This window comes from Oncorhynchus gorbuscha, linkage group LG03 (genome assembly GCF_021184085.1).
Source record: "Oncorhynchus gorbuscha isolate QuinsamMale2020 ecotype Even-year linkage group LG03, OgorEven_v1.0, whole genome shotgun sequence".
NCBI lineage: Eukaryota > Metazoa > Chordata > Actinopteri > Salmoniformes > Salmonidae > Oncorhynchus > Oncorhynchus gorbuscha.
Genome location: NC_060175.1, coordinates 46,552,726 through 46,574,866, shown reverse-complemented (window position 1 = coordinate 46,574,866; position 22,141 = coordinate 46,552,726). Strand labels below are relative to the sequence as shown.

The window sequence follows — 22,141 nt, the reverse complement described above, 5'->3', positions numbered from 1 at the left end:
ACTGTACATGATGCCATTGTTTCATACTTAACATGTTTTTGTTGTATATCAAAGTATAAATATAATATAATAATATAGTGGGCATGAAACAGCCCTCTGAGGCCAGGTAGTTTACTGTTTGCTTAGTTTTCTATCATCAATGGGTGCATTGTGCGGTGTGTTTCACTAATTGGACACGGCATAATTCCACAGAAAACATCCAGTCAGTGGAAAAATATTTGGGAAATGATTTTATGGCTGTTTAAAAATGAATTTCCTGCAATTTTACATAGTAATGATTAACTACTCCGTCAATCGATTTGATGATTAAATCTATGCAAAGACATATTATGAACTGACCGTTCAACTCTCTGTATTCTTTTATTCTGTAATAGGGTAACCATAAGTTCAAGCTAAACAAATCAAAGTTTATTTAGCGCTGTCCTTGTAGAACCGTGAAGGGCGCTCCAACAGTTTAAAACAACACTCATCAATATCTGTTGCCTACGTCTAATAGTCCTGCTCATCACTTATTATCTTTATTAGGAATAGAAGAAGTTCACTTCTCACAATTGTGCTCCTTTAGTAAAGTTAGATCAAAGCTGAATCAATGCCTCGCAAGAGTAATGAACGTAATGATAAATTAGTATTTTACATAACAGAATATAATAGCATAGTAGGCCTATACTGTTAGTGTTACACCAAAAACACCACCTTGTTTCTAATGACATTTTAGGATGATTAGCTGAAGCTGAATAGTAAAACTAAAATTCTCATGCACCAAAACTCAGAGCCACGAGGCAGGATATACCGGTGAAGTCGGAAGTCTACATACACCTCAGCCAAATACATTTAGACTCAGTTTTTCACAATTCCTGACATTTAATCACAGTAAAAAATTCCCTGTCTTAGGTCAGTTAGGATCACCACTTTATTTTAAGAATGTGAAATGTCAGAATAATAGTAGAGAGAATTATTTATTTCAGCTTTTATTTCTTTCCTCACATTCCCAGTGGGTCAGAGGTTTACATACACTCAATTAGTATTTGGTAGCATTGCCTTCAAAATGTTTACCTTGGGTCAAACGTTTTGGGTAGCCTTCCACAAGCTTCCCACAATAAGTTGGGTCAATTTTGGCACATTCCTCCTGACAGAGCTGGTGTAACTGAGTCAGGTTTGTAGGCCTCCTTGCTCACACACGCTTTTTCAGTTTTGCCCACACACATTTTCTATAGGATTGAAGTCAGGGATTTTTAATGGCCACTCCAATACCTTGACTTTGTTGTCCTTAAGCCATTTGCCACAACTTTGGAAGTATTCTTGGGGTCATTGTCCATTTGGAAGACCCATTTGAGACCAAACTTTAACTTCCTGACTGATGTCGTGAGATGTTGCTTCAATATATCCACATAATATTCCTCCCTCATAATGCCATCTATTTTGTGAAGAGCACCAGTCCCTCCTGCAACAAAGCACCCACACAACATGATGCTGCCACCCCCGTGCTTCACATTTGGGATGTGTTCTTCGGCTTGCAAGCCTCCCCCTTTTCCCTCCAAACATAACGATGGTCATTATGGAAAAACAGTTCTATCTTTGTTTCATCAGACCTGAGGACATTTCTCCAAAAAGTACAATCTTTGTCCCCATGTGCAGTTGCAAACAGTAGTCTGGCTTTTTATGGCAGTTTTGGAGCAGTGGCTTCTTCCTTGCTGAGCGGCCTTAAGGTTATGTCGATATATGACCTGTTTTACTATGGATATAGATACTTTTGTACCTGTTTCCTCCAGCATCTTCACAAATTATTTTGCTGTTGTTCTGGGATTGATTTACACTTTTCGCACCAAAGTATGTTAATCTCTAAGAGATAGACTGGAATTGTGATACAGTGAATTATAAGTGAAATAATCTGTTTGTTAACAATTGTTGGAAACATGACTTGTGTCATGCAGAAGGTAGATGTCCTAACCAACTTGCCAAAACTATAGTTTGTTAACAAGTAGTTTGTGGAGTGGTTGAAAAACGAGTTTTAATGACTCCAAGCTAAGTGTATGTAAACTTCCAACTTCAACTGTATGCTTTGATTGAAACAAAATACAAGGAAGGCTAATTGTTTGTTAACATCATCTGCTCAGATTCTTTCACAAACAGTCATTCAAGAAGATAGAAATGCATAGTCTATTTCCATTAAATTGATTGAGATCAACCAAATGATTGGCAGGCACATGCAGTTTCACCAGTAAAACATGAATAATTATCCTTCACAATTGACGTGATAGTGGCCTGTTTTGAAATGAGGTATTCCTAACTTGGTGTTTGCGGTTATGAGCCATCATTGCAATCCAATGCATGTACGATTTATGCAATAAACTGAGATATATTGCGGCGCTGTCCATTCTTTTTTTTGGGGGGGGGGGGGGTGCACTACAGAAGGCCTGGTACAGGACTGGTAAAGGCCCAGTGCACTATAGTGAAACAAAAGATTTTGCCCGCACTATAGACACTATATTGATCTGCTAATACAGGACTAGTAAAGGCCCAGTGCACTACGTTTGTGGAGAAAAAAAAATATAATTTTTATTTTATTTTTTAATTCATATTTTTCAGGGGGTGCTGCAGCACCCTCTGCTCCTCTACTTCCCGCCGCTATGCCCTCTGTAGCACCTTGCGGTCAGATGATGATTAGTTGCCAAAATCAGAATGGGACTGCGCATTCATCCTTGAGGGGCCCCTGTGTTGAGGTTTAGCGTGGCAGATGTGTTGTTGCCTACCATCACCACCTAGATGCAGTCAATACATTGTATCATGTTTGAAACAAATGGAGAATTTAATTAATGTATTGCCAAATCCCCAATGTTTATAATATTCCTGAAAGAAAGTGCATTCTAATTCCCACAAGAGTACATGAACAAATATTGTGAAATATACACATAAATCATTAAGACATGCTATCAGGCATTACTTAGCAGGTGTATGCTGCTCAATTTGCAGAACAGTTTAATTATTTTAACTTAATCCAACATACATAATCAAAGTTAACCTTGGCTCAGCACAATGCACAACCAGGCATGCAAATAATGAACTGAAATTCCACACTGAAAACCGGTCCTATAAATACCCACAGATCAAATGTAACAACTTTGTATCCGGCATGAAAGCACACTTTTGGAATGACGTTTCCTCCTTGAGAGTGGCATAGTAATCTCTGCCCTTGATTGAGTACAGTAGACAGAGGAACCAAAACAATGCGGACACTGCTCAACGTGACTGAGTAACCAGGAGCAGTGGCCCTACAGAGGAGGTACTTTACTAACCCTCCCCCCCCGAGAAGACATATAAACGGCTGAGCCTGTGAGTCCGTACACCTCTGCCCTCACTGCACCACCGCCCTCAGGCACCCGCCTGGCCCACACCACTGTGACCCGATCAAGTCGTCAGAGAGTGAGAAAGAAAGAGGACTACTCAAAGAACTTTGAGAACAAGTTTTTCTGCATTTTATTTATTTATCGATCTACGTATTTGGTGAAATGGCATGCAGAACTTGCCTCTGGCTACTAGGGACAACATTTTTTACTTGCACAGTCCGCCTGGTTGTTGAGGGTACGGAGGTGGGAGCAACCCAGGGGTCGCACTCAGAGCCAGGGGTGGTGGGATTAAACCACAGCCAGGCTGGAGAGGGCCATGGGTCCAGCATCTCAGGGATACAAATCGTGACCTTTAAGTGGCACCATGTGGAAGCCCCCTACCTCATCGCCTTATGGATACTTGTGGCTGGGGTATCCAAGATGGGTATGTATACAGAGAGGGATGCGATCAGCTCCAATGGCCTATCTATCAGACATTGGTGTCTAATTTCAATTCAGTCCTAATGAAAATTACGCTAAATTATTGTTTTAATTCAGTGTTTTAAACCTTTAGGAAGAGCAGTTAAGTTCTTCAACAGGAGACCCAGACTGTACTCAGGCTCCACTTTGGAAAATTATTTCATAATTTAGAATATTGTTAGACACAAACTGCTATGTCAGAGAATATACTGTGGAGTTAGTATCAGACAAAAATATGCTGGCAGACAGATATGTGACTACATTCCCCAATTGAGTGTTATGTACCATTTACAATATTTACTTTTTGTACATTTGAAAGAAGTACAGACTCCGAGCATCAAAATTGTATATCATACACTGCAGTTGGCGGAATATGGGAAAGTTATGCCTATTTGAAATGTGTAACTTGTTATTCCAGAAAATCCACTTGAAAGTTTCTCACTTGCTGGAGAGCTCTTTTTTGAGTATGCCCATTCAGCATCGTTCACACCCTTTTCAGCTTTAGCCCCAACCATCTCCCCCATTTGAGTCTTCACATGAGGCTATGTGCTAAACCGAGTGATTAAGGTAGTGTAGAAAAAAAGTGGTGAAAGTAGTAGCCTATAAAAAGGACATTCTCTAGGTAAAAATACACTTTATCTAGTCTTTGGCCTATATCCAAACACTTTGTTCTTCATATTGTCTCTAGTAAACACAATGTATATCCAATCAAACCACCCCCCAGACTCATCTACCGTAGATAAGTGGATGGGTCTCTATTGTCTAGACTTGTTCACATGTTCATGAAACACAATAGATGGCCATATCACCCCCAAACACATCTGGCTAAGTGGTCATGTTATCATCTGGCTAAGTGGACTCTTTTGTTTAGACATGTAGCAAGCTACCTAGCTAAACATATAAATGTACCATAATCCCAACCCATACAGTTTAGTAATACAAACAGATTGTCATACACGTAGCCAGCCACCATGCATGAAATGGTACAGCATTAATCTGCAGGTAAAGCTAACCAATCATCCAGCTAACAGTAGGCTACTGTATAACTAGCGATGCAAACAGATTTCTGACTAAATGAGATACGATTTATAATGTTAGCTGGCATTAGCTACCAAGCAACTAGTTAGCTAGGTTTAATGTTGACTAGCTAGCTATTAAACAATGTTCAATATTCCCTTTATTTGTAGATGTAATCCTGTGTGAGTTGTTTTTTACAAGAACCTTCTGAGTTATCTTTTCGTCTCTCTCATTTGCAATCAAACTTCCACATTTTGTCCATCTTCTTCTCATACTCTGCTTCTACTGGGCATTACACTGAGTTCAAAATTTGGTCCACTTCTTCTGTGACAACAACACTGTTGATGTGTCATCACAAAACTCTGCAATGTCTGGTGCAATGACAATGTTGTTATTTGTTGTCACCCAAGTCAAAGATTTCTTAATCATCTGATTCCATCACTACATTCTCCCACTGAGCTTTGTCGATAGAGTCTGCTAAATTCAGGGAAGCAATGTTGTTGAGAGCTGTAGCAACACATTTGCAGTTATCCATTGCTATTATCTTTAAAAAAAAATCAGCGTAGACTACTGGGTGGTCCTTCTGTAGCTCAGTTGGTAGAGCATGGCGCTTGTAACGCCAGGGTAGTGGGTTCGATTCCCGGGACCACCCATACGTAGAATGTATGCACACATGACTGTAAGTCGCTTTGGATAAAAGCGTCTGCTAAATTGCATATATTATTATATATTATATATATTACTGACAGTCGTGAAGAGAGCACGACTACCTATTTTCCCCCTCAGTAGAATGAAAAGATTTGGCATGGGTCCCCAGATCCTCAAAAGGTTACACAGCTGCACCATCGAGAGCGTCCTGACCGGTTGCATCACCTCCTGGTATGGCAACTGCTCGGGCATCCGACCGTAAGGTGCTACAGAAGGTAGTGTGTACGGCCCAGTACATCACTGGGGCCAAGCTCCCTGCCATCCAGGACCTATATACTAGGATATACTTAGTTTATTTAGTAAATATTTTCTTAACTCTATTTCTTGAACTGCATTGTTGGATAAGGGCTTGTAAGTAAGCATTTCACGGTAAGGTTTACAACTGCACAAGTGACTAATAAAATTTGATTTGATCAGGGAAGCCTACGTTGCCTTCAGACTTTTTCCACATTTTGATCCATTACAGCCTTATTCTAAAATAGATTAAATAAATACAAATACTCAGCAATCTACTCACAATACCCCATGAAGACAAAGTAAATACAGGTTTTTAGAAATGTTTGCAAATGTATTAAAAATAAAAAACAGAAATACCTTATTTACATAAGTATTCAGATCCTTTGCTATGAGACTCAAAATTGAGCTCAGGTGCATCCTGTTTCAATTGATCATCCTTGAGATGTTTCTGCAACTTGATTGGAGTCTACCTGTGGTAAATTCAATGGATTGGACATGATTTGGAAAGGCACAGAACTCTCTATATAAGGTTTGACAGTTGACAGTGCATTTCAGAGCAAAAACCAAGCCAAGAGGTCGAGGGAACTGTCGGTAGAGCTCCGAGACAGGATTGTGTCGAGGCACAGATCTGGGGAAGCGTACCAAAACATTTCTGCAGCATAGAAGGTCCCCAAAAATGCTGTGGCCTCGATCATTCTTAAATGGAAGAAGTTTGGAAACACCAAGACTCTTCCTAGAGCTGCCCGGCCAAACTTTGCAATCGGGGGAGAAGGGCCTTGGTTAGGGAAATGATCACGAACCCAATGGTCACTCTGACAGAGCTCTAGAGTTCCTCTGTGGAGATGGGAGAACCTTCCAGAAGGACAACCATCTCTGCAGCACTCCACCATTCAGACCATTATGTTAGTGGCAAGAGGGAAGCCACTCTTCAGTAAAAGGCACATGACAGCCCACTTGGAGTTTGCCAAAAGGCACATGCAGACTCACAGACTATGAGAAACAAGATTATCTGGACTGATGAAACACTCTTTGTCCTGAATTCCAAGCATCATGTCTGGAGGAAACCTGGCACCATCCCTACGGTGAAGCATGGTGGTGGCAGCAGCATCATGCTGTGGGGATGTTTTTCAGCGGCAGGGACCGGGAGACTAGTCAGGACCGGAAAAAAATAAATGAATTCCCATGTTTATCATTTTGCAGGAGAATATCAGAATATCTGTCCGACAATTGAAGCTCAACAGAAGTTGGGTGACGCAACAGGACAACTACCCAAAACACAGAAGTAAATCAAGAACAGAATGGCTTCAACAGAAGAAAATACGCCTACTGGAGTGGCCCAGTCAGAGTTCTGACCTCAACCCGATTTAAAATGCTGCGGCATGACCTCGAGTGGTTCACCAGACATCCTAAGAATATTGCTGAACTGAAACAGTTTTGTAAAGATGAATGGTCCAAAACTCCTTCTGACCGTTGTGCAGGTCTGATCTGCAACTACAGAAAACGTTGAGTTTATTGCTGCCAAAAGAGGGTCAACCAGTTATTAAATCCAAGGGTTCACATATTTTCCCACCGTACACTGTGAATGTTTACACAGTGTATTCAATAACTACATGAAAATGTATAATTGTTTGTGTGTTATTAGTTTAAGCAGACTGTATTTGTATATTTTTGTGACATAGATGTAATTCCAAAGGTAATTCCAAAGGTTTCACATACTTTTTCTTGCCACTGTATACTGTGTATGTATGTAAGACCGTAGGACCTAGAGGGGAAGAATAGGATTTGAGGTCAATTTTAAACACCAGACTGATCAAAGGTAGCAGGCAATACCATCCCTCCAGTGAGAACACAACCTGTCTTTTGTGTAGCATTTGTGCCATAAATAGGCCCAGCATAACGCTACTACTGTCTGGTAACTGTAGCTTTTGTCAGTGTTATCAAGGCAACACACTGTTCTCCCGACCAAGTGCTTTTAGCGTTTTACCCGAGTTCATGGGATATATTAAGACATTCCATAGATAACTGTTCAGAAATGTTGACAATGGTTTTTGAGTAGGTGTGAAATAAGTGTGAATATGGCATCTTCTTACATACAGTACTTTATATTCTCAAGGCCAATCACTGTGCTTCAGACAGGAACAGTGCTTATGTCCAAAACAGTGGCAAAAAAGTAGAACATTTAGAAGGGAAGAAAAAGCTGAGCAAATGAGGAACAAAATTGCATGTTTTATTCAGTTAAAATGTTCTCCAAACAAGTGAAGAATAATTTACTCAAAGATACTTTTCTAAGAGTTAGTCAGGAGTGGTCTCAATCCGTGTAACTAACCAATAACCATACATGTCACAAAGGAAAAATCCTTTGAACAACAGCTTATCTATTTGTTTACTTAACATTTAACTAATTTATCCCAGATCCGGAGTGTTGGGTATACATCACTTGAGTATAAGTAACACATAAAATGGAGTTTTAACTCTCCCAACAGCTTTTGCCACTTGCTAAATATTTTCTTTTCACAGCCAAGGTCCTCGAGGATAAATAAACAGAATAGTAAAGGAGAATCTAAACTTAATCTTTAATTGAGCTTCCGGCAGTCAAGAGCAACCTGTAGCCTGAAACACCTCAGCAGAATATACAACCCTGAGGTACCAGAAAGATACAACCCTCAGCACTGTGGGTGGATGACAAATCCAGATGTTGCTGTGCAGTGTCAGTGAATATCTCCACATTAAGATAGAGAAGAGGTCATCTGAATAAGTAGAATCTGATAAAACATTTATGACTTATGAGAAATCCCTGCCTCATGCCACTTATCCAGAGTGTGAGTGAGTGATGAGCACATTTATAATGGTAGGCTGCCAATGAATCATACTCCAGGGTTCAAAAGACTTTCTCAGTCTTCCGAAATGGTTGATCATTTACAGACGTCATATCCTCACACATTTAATCTCTTTGCTTTACCGTTTAGTTAGGGATTTGAGTTTCAGCACCTTCCTGTGTGTGAAGCCCAATAAAGTTGTCAAGAAGGAACAGATGTCAATGTCTGACTCCCTAGTATCCTGTGGGCATCTTGATCCCGTTATTGCCCAAGGATCAACAAAGTGTAGGGAGGCCAGACCCTGTATTCATAAAGCGTCTCAGAGAATGAGTTCTGATCTAGGATCAGGTCCTCCCAGTTCATGTATGCATATTCAGTGGGATCTTAAAGGCAAAACAAAACTGAGCCTAAATCAGCACTTCAACTCTGAGATGCTTTATGAACACAACTCCAGGGATCAAGAACATGTAAGGTTGACTGAACTCATTACCCAATTACGCTCAAATAGTGCCAGCGACTCAGCCCTGAAAAGTTTGATGTTGACTTCAGAGGTTTGCCAGACAGTGAGCAGAGCACAAGCGCCATGAACTCTCTCTGAGGCATCATTGGAGTAATGAAACAGAAATAATTGACTGGGTTGGTACCTGAGACAGTTTATGGTTTAGGTCTGTTTGACTTGGCTCGTCTGCACCTGAATCTATCAAAATGATCCCTGTAATCTTTTCCACTCGCTGACACTCTTCGGCTCTCATTTCCTCTACGTATCACAGACTTTGTCTCTTGTCTCTCTCTGTTCCCCAACAGTGGTCGAGCTGAACCACAGCCTGACCAGTGTAATCCCGGAGAGCGCCCTCCTCATCATCATCGGTTGGATCCTGGGCGGCATCATCTACGGGGCAGACAAGATGCAGACCTTCACCCTGACACCCACCGTCTTCTTCTTCTACCTGCTGCCCCAAGTCATCCTGGATGCAGGCTACTTCATGCCCAACAAGCTGTTCTTCAGCAACATGGGCGCCATCCTGGTTTACGCTGTGATTGGCACCTGCTGGAACGCTGCCACTGTGGGTCTCGGCCTCTGGGGGTGCTGGTTGGGCGGGGCCATGGGTAAGGCAGCCAACATGTTTGTCCCAAATGGCACCCCATTCACTATACAGTGGTACACTTCTTTTGACCAGGGGGTCCTGGTAAAAAGTAGTGACTATACAGGAAATAGGCTGTCATTTGGAACTGGCCCGACCAAAGCTTGAACTGATGATTGAAACTGGCATTTGTGAGGTCCTCAATTAGCAAGTTAACGGGTCATGTAGTTTAAAGGTCTGGGATCATTATACCTTTCACTCTGGGCCTCTGCAGGTGATATGGACATTGGTCTCCTTCAGTTCCTGTTGTTTGGGAGTCTAATTGCTGCTGTGGACCCTGTGGCTGTGATTGCCGTGTTTGAGGAGGTCCATGTCAACGAGGTCCTGTTCATCATGGTGTTTGGGGAGTCCCTCCTCAATGATGGTGTCACAGTGGTTTGTCTCACATTTTCATCCCCATTCAGCATTATTATGCCATGTCCCAAATGACACCCAAATGGTGTGTCTATGGTCAGAAGAAGTTCAATATGTAGACTAAGAATAGGCCGCTGAATTCATGTTTACACTATAGTTTTTTTGCCCACAAAATGTACTCAACTTTTGAAATGTGTTGCTTTAGTGAACTTCATCATTGCAAAGATATACCCAATGAGTGAAGTACAAAGGCAATACACAAACTGCATTCCAAGACAGGGCTCCTTGGCTGAACTGCATGCATCAGTCATGTGCTTCACTCTGAGAATGCTGTCCGTTTGTACATAACAACATAAATCACATACAAATAGACCAGGAATAATTATGTTTGTCCAATGGATAGACTACACCATTTATTCCATTGATTGTAACACAATAAAGCAGAGTATTCAAACCTTTTCAGCAGGGACCCCATTTTTGGCCATAATTTCTGGGGATGCTCATTATTTGGCCATAATTTCTGGGGATGCTAATTTTTTGGCCATAATTTCTGGGGATGCTCATTATTTGGCCATAATTTCTGGGGATGCTCATTATTTGGCCATAATTTCTGGGGATGCTCATTATTTGGCCATAATTTCTGGGGATGCTCATTATTTGGCCATAATTTCTGGGGATGCTCATTATTTGGCCATAATTTCTGGGGATGCTAATTTTTTGGCCATAATTTCTGGGGATGCTCATTATTTGGCCATAATTTCTGGGGATGCTCATTATTTGGCCATAATTTCTGGGGATGCTCATTATTTGGCCATAATTTCTGGGGATGCTCATTATTTGGCCATAATTTCTGGGGATGCTAATTATTTGGCCATAATTTCTGGGGATGCTAACTTTCTGGGGATACTCATTATTTTTTTGGGGGCCATAATTTCTGGGGATGCTCATTATTTGGCCATAATTTCTGGGGATGCTCATTATTTGGCCATAATTTCTGGGGATGCTCATTATTTGGCCATAATTTCTGGGGATGCTCATTATTTGGCCATAATTTCTGGGGATGCTCATTATTTGGCCATAATTTCTGGGGATGCTCATTATTTGGCCATCATTTCTTGGGATGCTTATTTTTTGGCCATAATTTCTGGGGATACTAATTTTTTTATGGCGACACAACCCCACCCAAAATCTAATTACACAACGTTACATTCAGTCAATTTAGATTTTCAAATAACGTGAACTAATAACCTTCAATCCACTGCATTTTCAGCTTTCTAGGAGAATCAATACATACATTTACTCAATACAATTACATTTTTCAAATGATCCTTTTATATACCGTTTGTATATTCTCCCATATATATTATATAGTCCCCCCACTCCAAAATAAAAAATAAAGTTGCAAATTAAAAAAATGTAAATTCCCACCCCACTGCAATTCCACGACACAGACTTTAAACACCACTGCATTAAAGAACATACTGTTCTATTGATTTGGTTGCATTTGGTTCCCTAACCTCCCCACCTCCTCAGTGACCAGTCATCTTTATGTCCATGTTCCCTCAGGTGCTGTTCAATGTGTTTGATGCATTCGTGTCGCTGGGAGGGGCAGAAATTGATGCTGTAGAGATCATTAAAGGCATAAGTATGTAAGATCCACACACTTTTTGCATCCCAACTGACTGTTTCCATTTACATTACATTTTACATTTAAGTCATTTAGCAGACGCTCTTATCCAGAGCGACTTACAAATTGGTGCATTCACCTTATGACATCCAGTGGAACAGTCACTTTACAATAGTGCATCTAAATCTTAAAGGGGGGGGGGGGTGAGAGGGATTACTTATCCTATCCTAGGTATTCATTAAAGAGGTGGGGTTTCAGGTGTCTCCCTATTAAGTGCACTATATAAGGAATAGTGTGCCATTTGGGATGCACATTTTCAGCGTTGGATTCTCAGGCCAAATGCCAAGCCATTGACAACCCTGTCGTGTAATCAATAGTGACAACTTCTTGTGCCATCTTGAAGCAAACTGAAAGGGTAATGCAACAAGCAGTAGATTATGTAATCTGTTTAACTAAAATGTTATGTATTCATGAAATAATCAATATCTTTGTTCACTGTTTGCCTCTCCATATGTCCGTCTTCCTCTTTCGCACTCTCATTCTTTCCCTCTACCATGTGTAGTCTCGTTCTTCGTGGTGGCATTCGGAGGCTCCTTGGTTGGTATTATCTTTGCTCTGCTGATCTCGCTCCTGACCAGATGCACAAAGAACATCCAGATCATCGAGCCAGGCTTCATCTTCATCCTGGGCTACCTCTCCTACCTGACAGCTGAGATGCTCTCGCTATCCGCTATCCTGTCGTAAGTGCTTCTGAGTGTTATGTTGATTTATTAGGCCAACAATAGCCTTTCCGTAAAGGGAGGTTCTATTCAAAACACAACCTAACATGATTTTTCCACTTGGCTGTAATCGATTTGGATATGTATTTCAGTTACTATGTACAGTGCATCCAGAAAGTATTCAGACCCCTTTACCTTTTCCACCTTTTTTAAATGTTACAGCGCATTCTAAAATGGATAAAAACATTTTTTTTGTATCAATCGACACACCCTATAATGACAAAAGGAAAACTGGCTTGTAGAAATCTTTTGCACATCCATTAAGAATAAAAAACATAAATACCTTATTTACATAAGTATTCAGACCCTTTGCCATGAAACTCGAAATTGAGCTCAGTTTCATCCTGTTTCCATTGATCATCCTTGAGATGTTTCTGGAACTTGATTGGAGTCTACCTGTGGTAAATTCAATTGATTGGACATGCTTTGGAAAGGCACACACCTGTCTATATATGGTCCCCCAGGTGACAGACCCATGACAGATCAAAAACCAAGCCATAGTGTCGAAGGAATTATCCTTGGAGCTCCGAGACAGGATTGTGTCGAGGCACAGATCTGGGGAAGGGTACCAAAACATTACTGCAGCATTGAAGGTCCCCAAGAACACAGTGGCCTCCATCATTCTTAAATTGAAGAATTGTCAAAGCATCAAGACTCTTCCTAGAGCTGGCTGCCCGGCCAAACTCAGCATTCGGGGGAGAAGGGCTTTGGTCAGGGAGGTGACAAAGAACCCGATGGTCACTCTGACAGAGCTCCAGAATTCCTCTGTGGAGATGGGAGAAACTTCCAGAAGGACAACCATCTCTGCGGCACTCCACCAATCATTCCTTTATGGTAGAGTGGCCAGACAGAAGCCACTCCTCAGTAAAAGGCAAATGACAGCCCGCTTGGAGTTGCCAAAAGGCACCTAAAGACTCTCTGGTCTTATGAAACCAAGATTGAACTCTTTGGCCTGAATAACAAGAGGAGAACAGAGCGATCCTTGATGAAAACCTGCTCCAGAGTGGGTTCATGATCTAACAGGACAACGACCCTAAGCACCAAGCCAGGACAACACAGGAGTGGCATCAGGACTCTGAATGCCCTTGAGTGACCCAGCGAGAGCCTGGACTTGAACTTGATCAAACATTTCTGGGAGAGACCTGAAATTAGCTGTACAGCTACGCTCCCCATCCAACCTGACAGAGCTTTAGAGGATCTGCAGAGAAGAAGGGGAGAAACTCCCTAACTACAGGTGTGCCAAGCTTATAGCGTCATACCCAAGAAGACTCAAGGTTGAAATCGCTGTCAAAGGTGCTTCAACAAATTCCTGAGTAAATGGTCTGAATACATACGCTACCGTTCAAAAGTTTTAGAACACCTACTTATTCAAGGGTTTTTCTTTAATTTGACTATTTTCTACTTTGTAGAATAAGACATTAAAACTATGAAATTAACACATGGAATCATGTAGTAAACAAAGTGTTAAACAAATCTAAATATATTTGAGATTCTTCAAAGAGCCACCATTTGCCTTGATGACAGCTTTGCACACTCTTGGCACCCTCTCAACCTGCTTCACCTGGAATGATTTTCCAACAGTCTTGAAGGAGTTCCCACATATGCTGAGCACTTGTTGGCTGCTTGTCCTTCACTCTGCGGTCCCACTCATAAGGCTGTAATTTAACAAAATGTGAAAAGAGTCAAGTGGTCTGAATGCACTGTATGTACAGTATGAGCCTTATAGAAGATTATGGTCCATAATCTTTGGGCCCTCTACTCACCATGACATACGATCCATTTGCCTGCTGTGCCATAGGATCGTGTTTTGTGGCATCTGCTGTCAGAAGTATATCAATGCCAACATGGATGAGAGGTCGGTCACCACAGTACGATACGTCATGAAGGTGTTAGCCAATGGCTCAGAGACCATCATCTTTGTCTTCCTCGGCATCTCGGCCATAGATCCAGCTGTATGGGTTTGGAACACAGGCTTCATCCTCCTCACACTCCTCTTCATCTTTGTGTTCAGGTTCATAGGTCAGTTTTGATCTTTAGTATGATTTTGTGAAATCACTGCTGACTCCATTTCACTCTTCATAGGATGAACAATATTGTAGTTTGGAAGCTTAGGGCTGATTATAAACTTGCAATCCCTGTGTATGTAGCTCAGTATTTTACTCAAAGATTATCATTCAAGGCTTCACATTACCAGCACTAACACTCTGTGTGTCTAAGTATGTTTGTGTGTTTATATCACAGGGGTCTTTCTCCTGACCTGGATTTTGAACAAGTACCGACTGGTTCCCTTGGAGTTCATTGATCAGGTGGTGATGAGCTACGGTGGCCTGCGAGGGGCAGTTGCCTACGGCCTTGTGGCCATGCTGGATGAGAATAAGTTCAAAGAGAAGAATTTGATGGTCAGCACCACCCTCATAGTGGTGTACTTCACTGTCATGCTGCAGGTAAAATGGCTAATTTAAATGTAAAACTTCAGTCCATTGTGATTTCATTAGTTGTGGAAATGTTTTTCTTCCATAGTGTAATATGTCTTGACTTGAATAGACTGGCATATGTTAATTACCAGTTTAGTATATATTCTTCTTCTTTGGTGCAGGGAATAACCATGAAACCACTGGTCACCTGGCTGAAAGTGAAGAGAGCAGCCGTGACAGAACTCACACTAGCTGAAAAAATACAGAATAGGGTAAATATTTGGTTAGAAGTCATTGTTGCTCATCAACCTGAGAATCAGATAACTAACCATACATCTCTCTTATAAATCCACAAAGTAAAGTTTCACCTTTTGTTGTGTCAGATCTTCAGGGTCAGACCACAAATGTCAAAACCCACCTCCAATATAGCTGAACCCTTATTTTACAAGGCATCAACCATGTAATCTAACAGTGTTGAAATTGGTTGACCTAAATATATTCTTGACAAAATAAATCCATGACTCACCATTCATTTTTATTTGTTCAGACCTTTGACCACATGCTTGTCGCCATAGAGGACATTTCTGGACAAATAGGACATAACTACATGAGAGACAAGTATTTGGACACTAACATCACATTATCAACTTCAATAAGTTATTATCTTATTATAAGTACAGTTTGAATTAATATATCACATACCATACCTTGAAAGACAGAACGTTAGCACAGATTATTTGAATTTTATCCTTTTCCCATCTTCTCGTATCCTTCTAAGGTGGCATAACTTTGAGGAGAGGTGGTTGTGCTGGTTCTTGATGAAGCCCTCTGCCAGGAAATCCCGTGACTACATATTCAACATCTTCCACCAGCTCAACCTCAAGGATGCCATGAGCTATGTAAAGGAGGTAAGAGCAACTCACAAGGTCAGGGAAAGCCATGACAACTTAATACTGTATTTACAAACGCAATATATTGACCACCAAGATCACTGATCTACAGTAACATGAACAAATAAAGAAATTGGATGGCAGACCATGAAGTCTTCTTATGCTTCCACCATAGGGAGAACGCAGAGGCTCATTGGCGTTCGTTCGGAATGAGACCAAGGCCGATGTGGATTTCAATAAGAAGTTTCGTGCCAGTTTCTCTGAGATTATGCCTGACATCATGGCAGATAATATGGGACCGGATCCTGTTCCACTCTCCTCTATCTTGTAAGCAACATTTCCTGACTTTAGGGTTCTGGTCATGTACTAAATAGGGACTAGAGTGTCATTTGGGATGCTGTCTAAAACACATGCATCATTAACTTGGGTTGGAGGACATATAAACGTAAACCCCTTTTTTCATTCTATGGCAACTATAAATGCATACCATCACAGGGAAGTGTTTCATTGGAAGATGCAGGATGATTAGCATAAACATGACTTATTTATGAGAAACATTACATCAGGAAGCAGAGAAGGGAAATGTCCCTTTAAACATAATCCAAGGGATTTACCATCAGTTTTCTAAATGTTCTTTGACAGAGAGGAACACACGTTCACAAAACAGTTATTAACTAACATCAGGATCACTATAAGTCTTATTTCCAACAAAGGATTGGATAGTTGTAGATGTCTTTATCTTATCCAACAGTTGATCTATAATTTTCCAAGTTTACTTTATATTATTGAAGAATTCTTGGAATTTGTTAGTAAAAATATATTTTTGGGGGTATCCAAAGTAGGTGAGTAGATTTGTTCTTGTACTTTTTATAATTTGCAGAATTCAGGGGAGAGGGATTTGTGATTTGTCATCTTTATCTGGATCCCAATTAGCTGATGCCATGATGCCATAAAATCTTTCTTTCTAATAGATTTAAGTAACTACTATTATTATACCACCAAATATGACGATTTAAAATAGAAACAAAAGCATACAGTAGCAAAAGCATGGTTAGTAGACACTAACTTTTTGTAGAGTAAGATCCTTCTCCTTGCTCCTCAATCAATGTACTGTAACACTTGAAATACTGTAGGTCTGATACGTTTTCAGTGTCTGCCCTCCAGTGGCCAGCTAAATATCAACAGTGTACGTTTATATTTATTCCCTTCTAGACAGGACATTGTGCCCTCTGTCTGCCTAGACATGCATGAGCAGGACCTGACAATGAGGGAGTCAGAGGACTTTAATGCACACCATCTACTGCAGCAGCACTTGTACAGAGGCAGGAAACAGGTATTAGAGCACTCAAAAATCTCAGGGGCGGTTTCCCGGACATCGATTAAGCCTTGTCCTGGATTTAAAAACAAACTCAAAGGAGAATCTCAGGATTAGGCTTAATCTGTGTCTTAAACACCCCTCAATGTTGAGCAATTATCTTAGAACCAAATCACTTATCATTAGTTTGCCACTGTCACTGGTTGCTTGTTTCATCGTATTAGTTTGTGTGCTAACAGGCCAGTTGTAATCCTTTTACCTTTTATTTTTGTTGATACTGTACTAAAGGGAAATCCCAATCTTTAGGAGTAAATGTATGGGGATTCTGTCTCCTAAAGCATCTCCTGCATCTTGTCAATCCACAATCAGCCATACACAGATTAAGATGGTCAGTTACCCTGTTCTCTTCCTCTCATTCCCTCAACAGCACAGACACAGGTACAGTCGGAGCCACCTCGAAACCAACAGGGATGAGAATGAGGTGCAAGAGATCTTCCAGAGAACAATGAGAAGCCGTCTAGAGTCATTCAAGTCAGCCAAAATGGGTGTCGCCCCTGCCAAGAAAATCCAAACCAAGCATCAAAAGAAAGATAAACCACAACAGGTCAGGGGTGAAGGCACTTTTTCCCCCTTCCTCCATGTCCGACCTCATAGCCATCCTCTTATAGGCAATGTAATGTGTATGTTGTGTAATTTCATGTTATGTCATTTTTAGATGTCAAATGGAAACTCTTCGGATAAAAGTAAAAACCATCCTTATGGGGATAAAGGTATGTGCTCTTTGCTTTTCACTTCTCTTTTGCATTATATGAAATGGTTAAGGGGGGAAAGATGATTACTGATTACATTTGCTTTCTGCCATTTGGGCTTTTATACCTCTGCATTAACCCAACGTAACAGGCGTGAAAGAAATGGCTCAAACTAGATCCCCCACATTTTGGTCTTGATGAGAATAAAACCTTTTAGGGGGAAGGTTCTCTTCTGCACTGTTCATCCAATCCAGTAAATGTGGAGGAGTTAAGATGGAGTCTCACCTTGTTAACATCCAAAAACAGAAGTCGCGTCTAGGTCTGTGGCAGTCATGAACGTTTTTCAGACGGTTATTTTCCTACAAAAGACTGCTGCCGATGCCCGCCTTTGGAACATTTACATTTAAAAAATCAATCAATGTAATGTACACCATCACAATGAATCCATTATTTATTTTAGGTCAGTCTAAAAAAACATTATGATATGATGAAAATGTATGGAAACCATGTGTTTGATACCATTCCACTGATACCGGTCCAGCCATTACCACAAGCCCGTCCTCCCCAATTAAGGGGCCACCAACCTCCTGTGGTATGCATAATATTACAGTCCCACTCAAAGGCGATTAGTAGAATTTGTTTAATTTTGGAGAATAGGCTAGACTAATTATTTACCAAAGAAATCGTTAATCAGTTTTTTATTTAAAAAATTCTGCCCTGTGTAATATGCGGTAGGCTATGTATTGTATAACGGCCCAATAATTATTTAAACAAAATCATTTGGGCTGGGCTCATATTGGCCTATGCGTATGGATAAGCTCTAATATGCGGATGCGTGTTTTGAATTAATCATCACCTTAGAAAGCACTGTCGACTTCGTTGTTAGGCTTTGAAACAACATCCACTGCGACCATTTTTCCACTCAGTTTCAACCTGTTGTTGAACTTATTTCTTCAAATTGATCAATCACAGTGAGGTGAGTGTTTTAAAAGCACAACACTATTTTAATAAGTGTTTGATGTGATTTTCAATTGCATTTGCATTGATGTCAGGGTGGTTAGAGCACGTGTTAAACTCATTCCAATGGAGCGTCGAGTGTCTGCAGGTTTTCACATCTCCCTTGGACTTGATGAATTAAGGTCACTGATTAGTAAGGAACTCCCTTCACCTGGTTGTCTAGGTCTTAATTGAAAGGAAAAAACAAAAACACAGACACTAGGCTCTCTATGGAATGAGTTTGACACCCATGGGTTATATGGACATTAGAGTCCTGCGTGCCAGGCCGTTAGCGACCTGATGGTCGTTAGCGAGTTGGGTACTACTAAGCATGTCCAGAGTGCATAAGAGGAAATTACCCTTATTCAACAGTCAAGTGTAATTTTACTGCAGTCATGACTCATTACCGCCGGTGTGGTGGTAATACTGTCACTGCAACAGCCCTAGTCTCATCACAGGCTCTCGCTTCCATTTCCCCCGAAAACCAGAACATACGGTTGTTGACAACCCCGCAGAGGCTACCCCTGCATAAATGAACAACATAATTTCATTGTTTTCTGATTGGCTGTTTCGCTCTGCCTCCAGATTTTGATTTTTCTGAAGGAGACTGTGGCTTTGGTGGCGAGGCTGCTGGCGATTTATTCCCCATGAGGGCCTATAGAGTAGAAGGTAAGAGTCTTCTTCACATCAACTCAAGACTAATGAAACCAACCAATTTAAACATGCCAAAGCCACACTAAAACCATTTAGTTACTAACACTAATCTCACCTCAGGGACCTTTCAGTCAGTTAAATCAATTCCATTAATTCTATCCCTTCTGGTGTAGTTGGAATAGTGAACCCAGCCTTCATGGCAGAGATGGACCCCATGGACAACATGCAACAGATCCCACATGTAGCACTTCTTCCACAAACGTTGAACTCCTTTGACACCTAACCCTGGGTCCTGGTCGTGACCCCAGTTGCCAAAGAATCAAACATTGCACCTGCTCTTTGACAAAACATTTACTAGGGCATGTTTTCTTTGCTGTGCAGTTGTTTAACCATAGTTCTGTATCCCCAGACAAAACATTTCAGGTCCAGTAACCCTTGTGCTCTCCAAAAAAGGCTTTCAGTCTTGACTGAGCTCTTCCCTCTTCTTAGTGTATGTTTGGTTGTAGGTTAGGTTTTTTTTTTAAAGTAAAGGGAACTGTGCTGTATATAACTCCATTGTAACACATGAAGATCATCATGAGTCCAACACCAAATACGAATGTTTGACATTTGACCTTGCCATCCAAATCCATGGTAAATTCTGACCCGGTTTACCTGACAAAACCAATCCCTCAAACAATCCAGGCTTTGCCTGGCTTGCTCACATCCCATGTAGGCTGACAGTAAAAGAAAGTTCAGTCACACTTTATTTGGATAGTCCCATATAGATCATCTACGGCTGGTCATATTATTTACATTTTAGTCATTTAGCAGACGCTCTTATCCAGAGCAAGTTACAGAGTTACAGTGCATTCATCTTCAAAACGCTAGGAGGGACAAGCACATATCACAGGCATAGCAAGTACATTTTTACTCAGTAAAGTAGGGTGGGTGTCAGAAGGGGGGAAGGAGAAAGGTATCTAAGTGCCATGTACAAAGCAATGATAGGAGAGACCATGTGAGGATATGAAGGAGCTCCTCCTGACCAGCTTAGCTGTCCACATCCCTGTTCTGTAAACTTGCAATGAGTCACTCAGCCACGGAGCAGGAGGGGCTGGGAGGAAAGGGGACAGTGCGAGTCATAAGATGCGGAAAGGAGGGAGGGTAGGGCCGACGAGGCAGAATCAGGAGACAGGAGAGAGAAGGATTTAGCAGAAGGGAGAGATGGTAGAATAGCAGAGGAGAGAGTAGTGGGAGAGAGAGAGCGAAGACCATGACCATTTGGGTAGGGGCTGAATGGCTAGGTTTGGAGAAGAGTGAGACAGAAAAGGAAACAAAGAAGTGAAGAGGGGGGGGGGTTGCAGTGAGATTAGTAGAAAAGTGAGGTCAAGCATATTGCCTGCCTTGTGAGTGAGAGGGGACTGGGAGAGGCTGAGGTCAAAAGAGGCAAGGAGGGGAAAGAAAGAAATGGAAGGCAGATGTCGGGAGGGTGAAGTCGTCAAGTCTGAAGAGTGGTGAGTCATCACCAACAAAACACCATATCAAGGTGTCAAGCTCATTGAGGAACTCTCCAAGGGCACCTGCAGGGGATAGATGACAACAATGTTAAGCTTGAGTGGACAAGTGACAGTGGCAGCATGGAATTCAAATGAGAACAGGTGAGTGAGGGAGAAAATAGAACATTTCCACTTCGGAGAAACGAGTAGCCCTGTGCCACCACCGCAACGACCAGATGCTCTCAGACTTTGAGAGAAAACATAGTCAGATGAAGAGAGAGCTGCTGGAGTAGCAGTGTTCTCTGGGGTGATCCATGTCTCCGTCGGGGCCGTAGAGTCAACGGACTGAAGTGTACCATAAGCTGAAATAAACTTGCCGTTCTTGACTGCAGATCGGCAGTTCCAAAAGCTGCCAGAGACCAGGAATTGCACATGGATTGCGCGCGCAAGGTACACTAAATTAAAATGGTTGCAACCAAGGGGTGGGGAGAGTCTTTGAAGCCTACAGGGAGAGGAGTGGAAAGGTATAGAAAACACACAGTTTCCAAAGCCACAAAAAAGCAAAATGAGATCATCTGAAAATAACTAGGTAAGATACTGAAGTGAGAGTGTGGTGTGGGAGCCTTCCTATCTTTCCTTCCTCTAATAACTATGCAGAACAACAAGGCAGAACAGTGTTAGTTTTGAGACGAGACCACCACTGACACGACCACAGCTTACAGCTGCCACTGAGAAAACAGAGGAGATTGAACAAACTATACTGTATGTTGATAAGCAACTGCTTGCTAAGGTTACAGTTACGGTTAGGTTTGGAATAACCGTTAGGGTAAGGGTTAAGGTAAAGATTTGGGTTAGGATAAGGTTAGAGTTGGTAAGGTTAGTTGAAATGTTGTTGATATTTATTGAATATCTACTTGGGACAATCCAAATAAAGTGTTACCAAAAGTGTAACGACACACCATATTTAAGTTCATAGAATGAGACCAAACAAGCAAGTTTTTTCAGACTGTCATTTTTGTGACCACCTCATGTCCTCACCCTTTAATGTGATCAAATTATGTCGATTTTTTGGATGATAAAGAATATAAAGCACTTTATATGAGTAATTTATTGAGAGGATGACATAATCTAATGCAATTTTAACAATTCACAAACAATCACTTTG

The 22,141-nt window shown here is 41.2% G+C and overlaps 1 protein-coding gene across 1 annotated transcript; it reads left to right on the top strand.

Annotated features, from left to right (window-relative positions):
- The first annotated feature begins 3,292 nt into the window (after window positions 1–3,292).
- LOC124031430 (sodium/hydrogen exchanger 3-like) lies at window positions 3,293–22,139 on the top strand. The gene is made up of 16 exons (XM_046342653.1): window positions 3,293–3,768; window positions 9,386–9,688; window positions 9,938–10,098; window positions 11,644–11,722; window positions 12,267–12,444; window positions 14,282–14,502; window positions 14,725–14,927; window positions 15,080–15,169; window positions 15,445–15,515; window positions 15,676–15,805; window positions 15,963–16,114; window positions 17,000–17,120; window positions 17,530–17,706; window positions 17,818–17,872; window positions 19,433–19,516; window positions 19,675–22,139. Exons 1-16 carry the CDS (start codon window positions 3,507–3,509, stop codon window positions 19,782–19,784), a joined length of 2,397 nt encoding a protein of 798 aa, XP_046198609.1. The 5' UTR covers window positions 3,293–3,506; the 3' UTR covers window positions 19,785–22,139.
- Window positions 22,140–22,141: the final 2 nt, after the last annotated feature.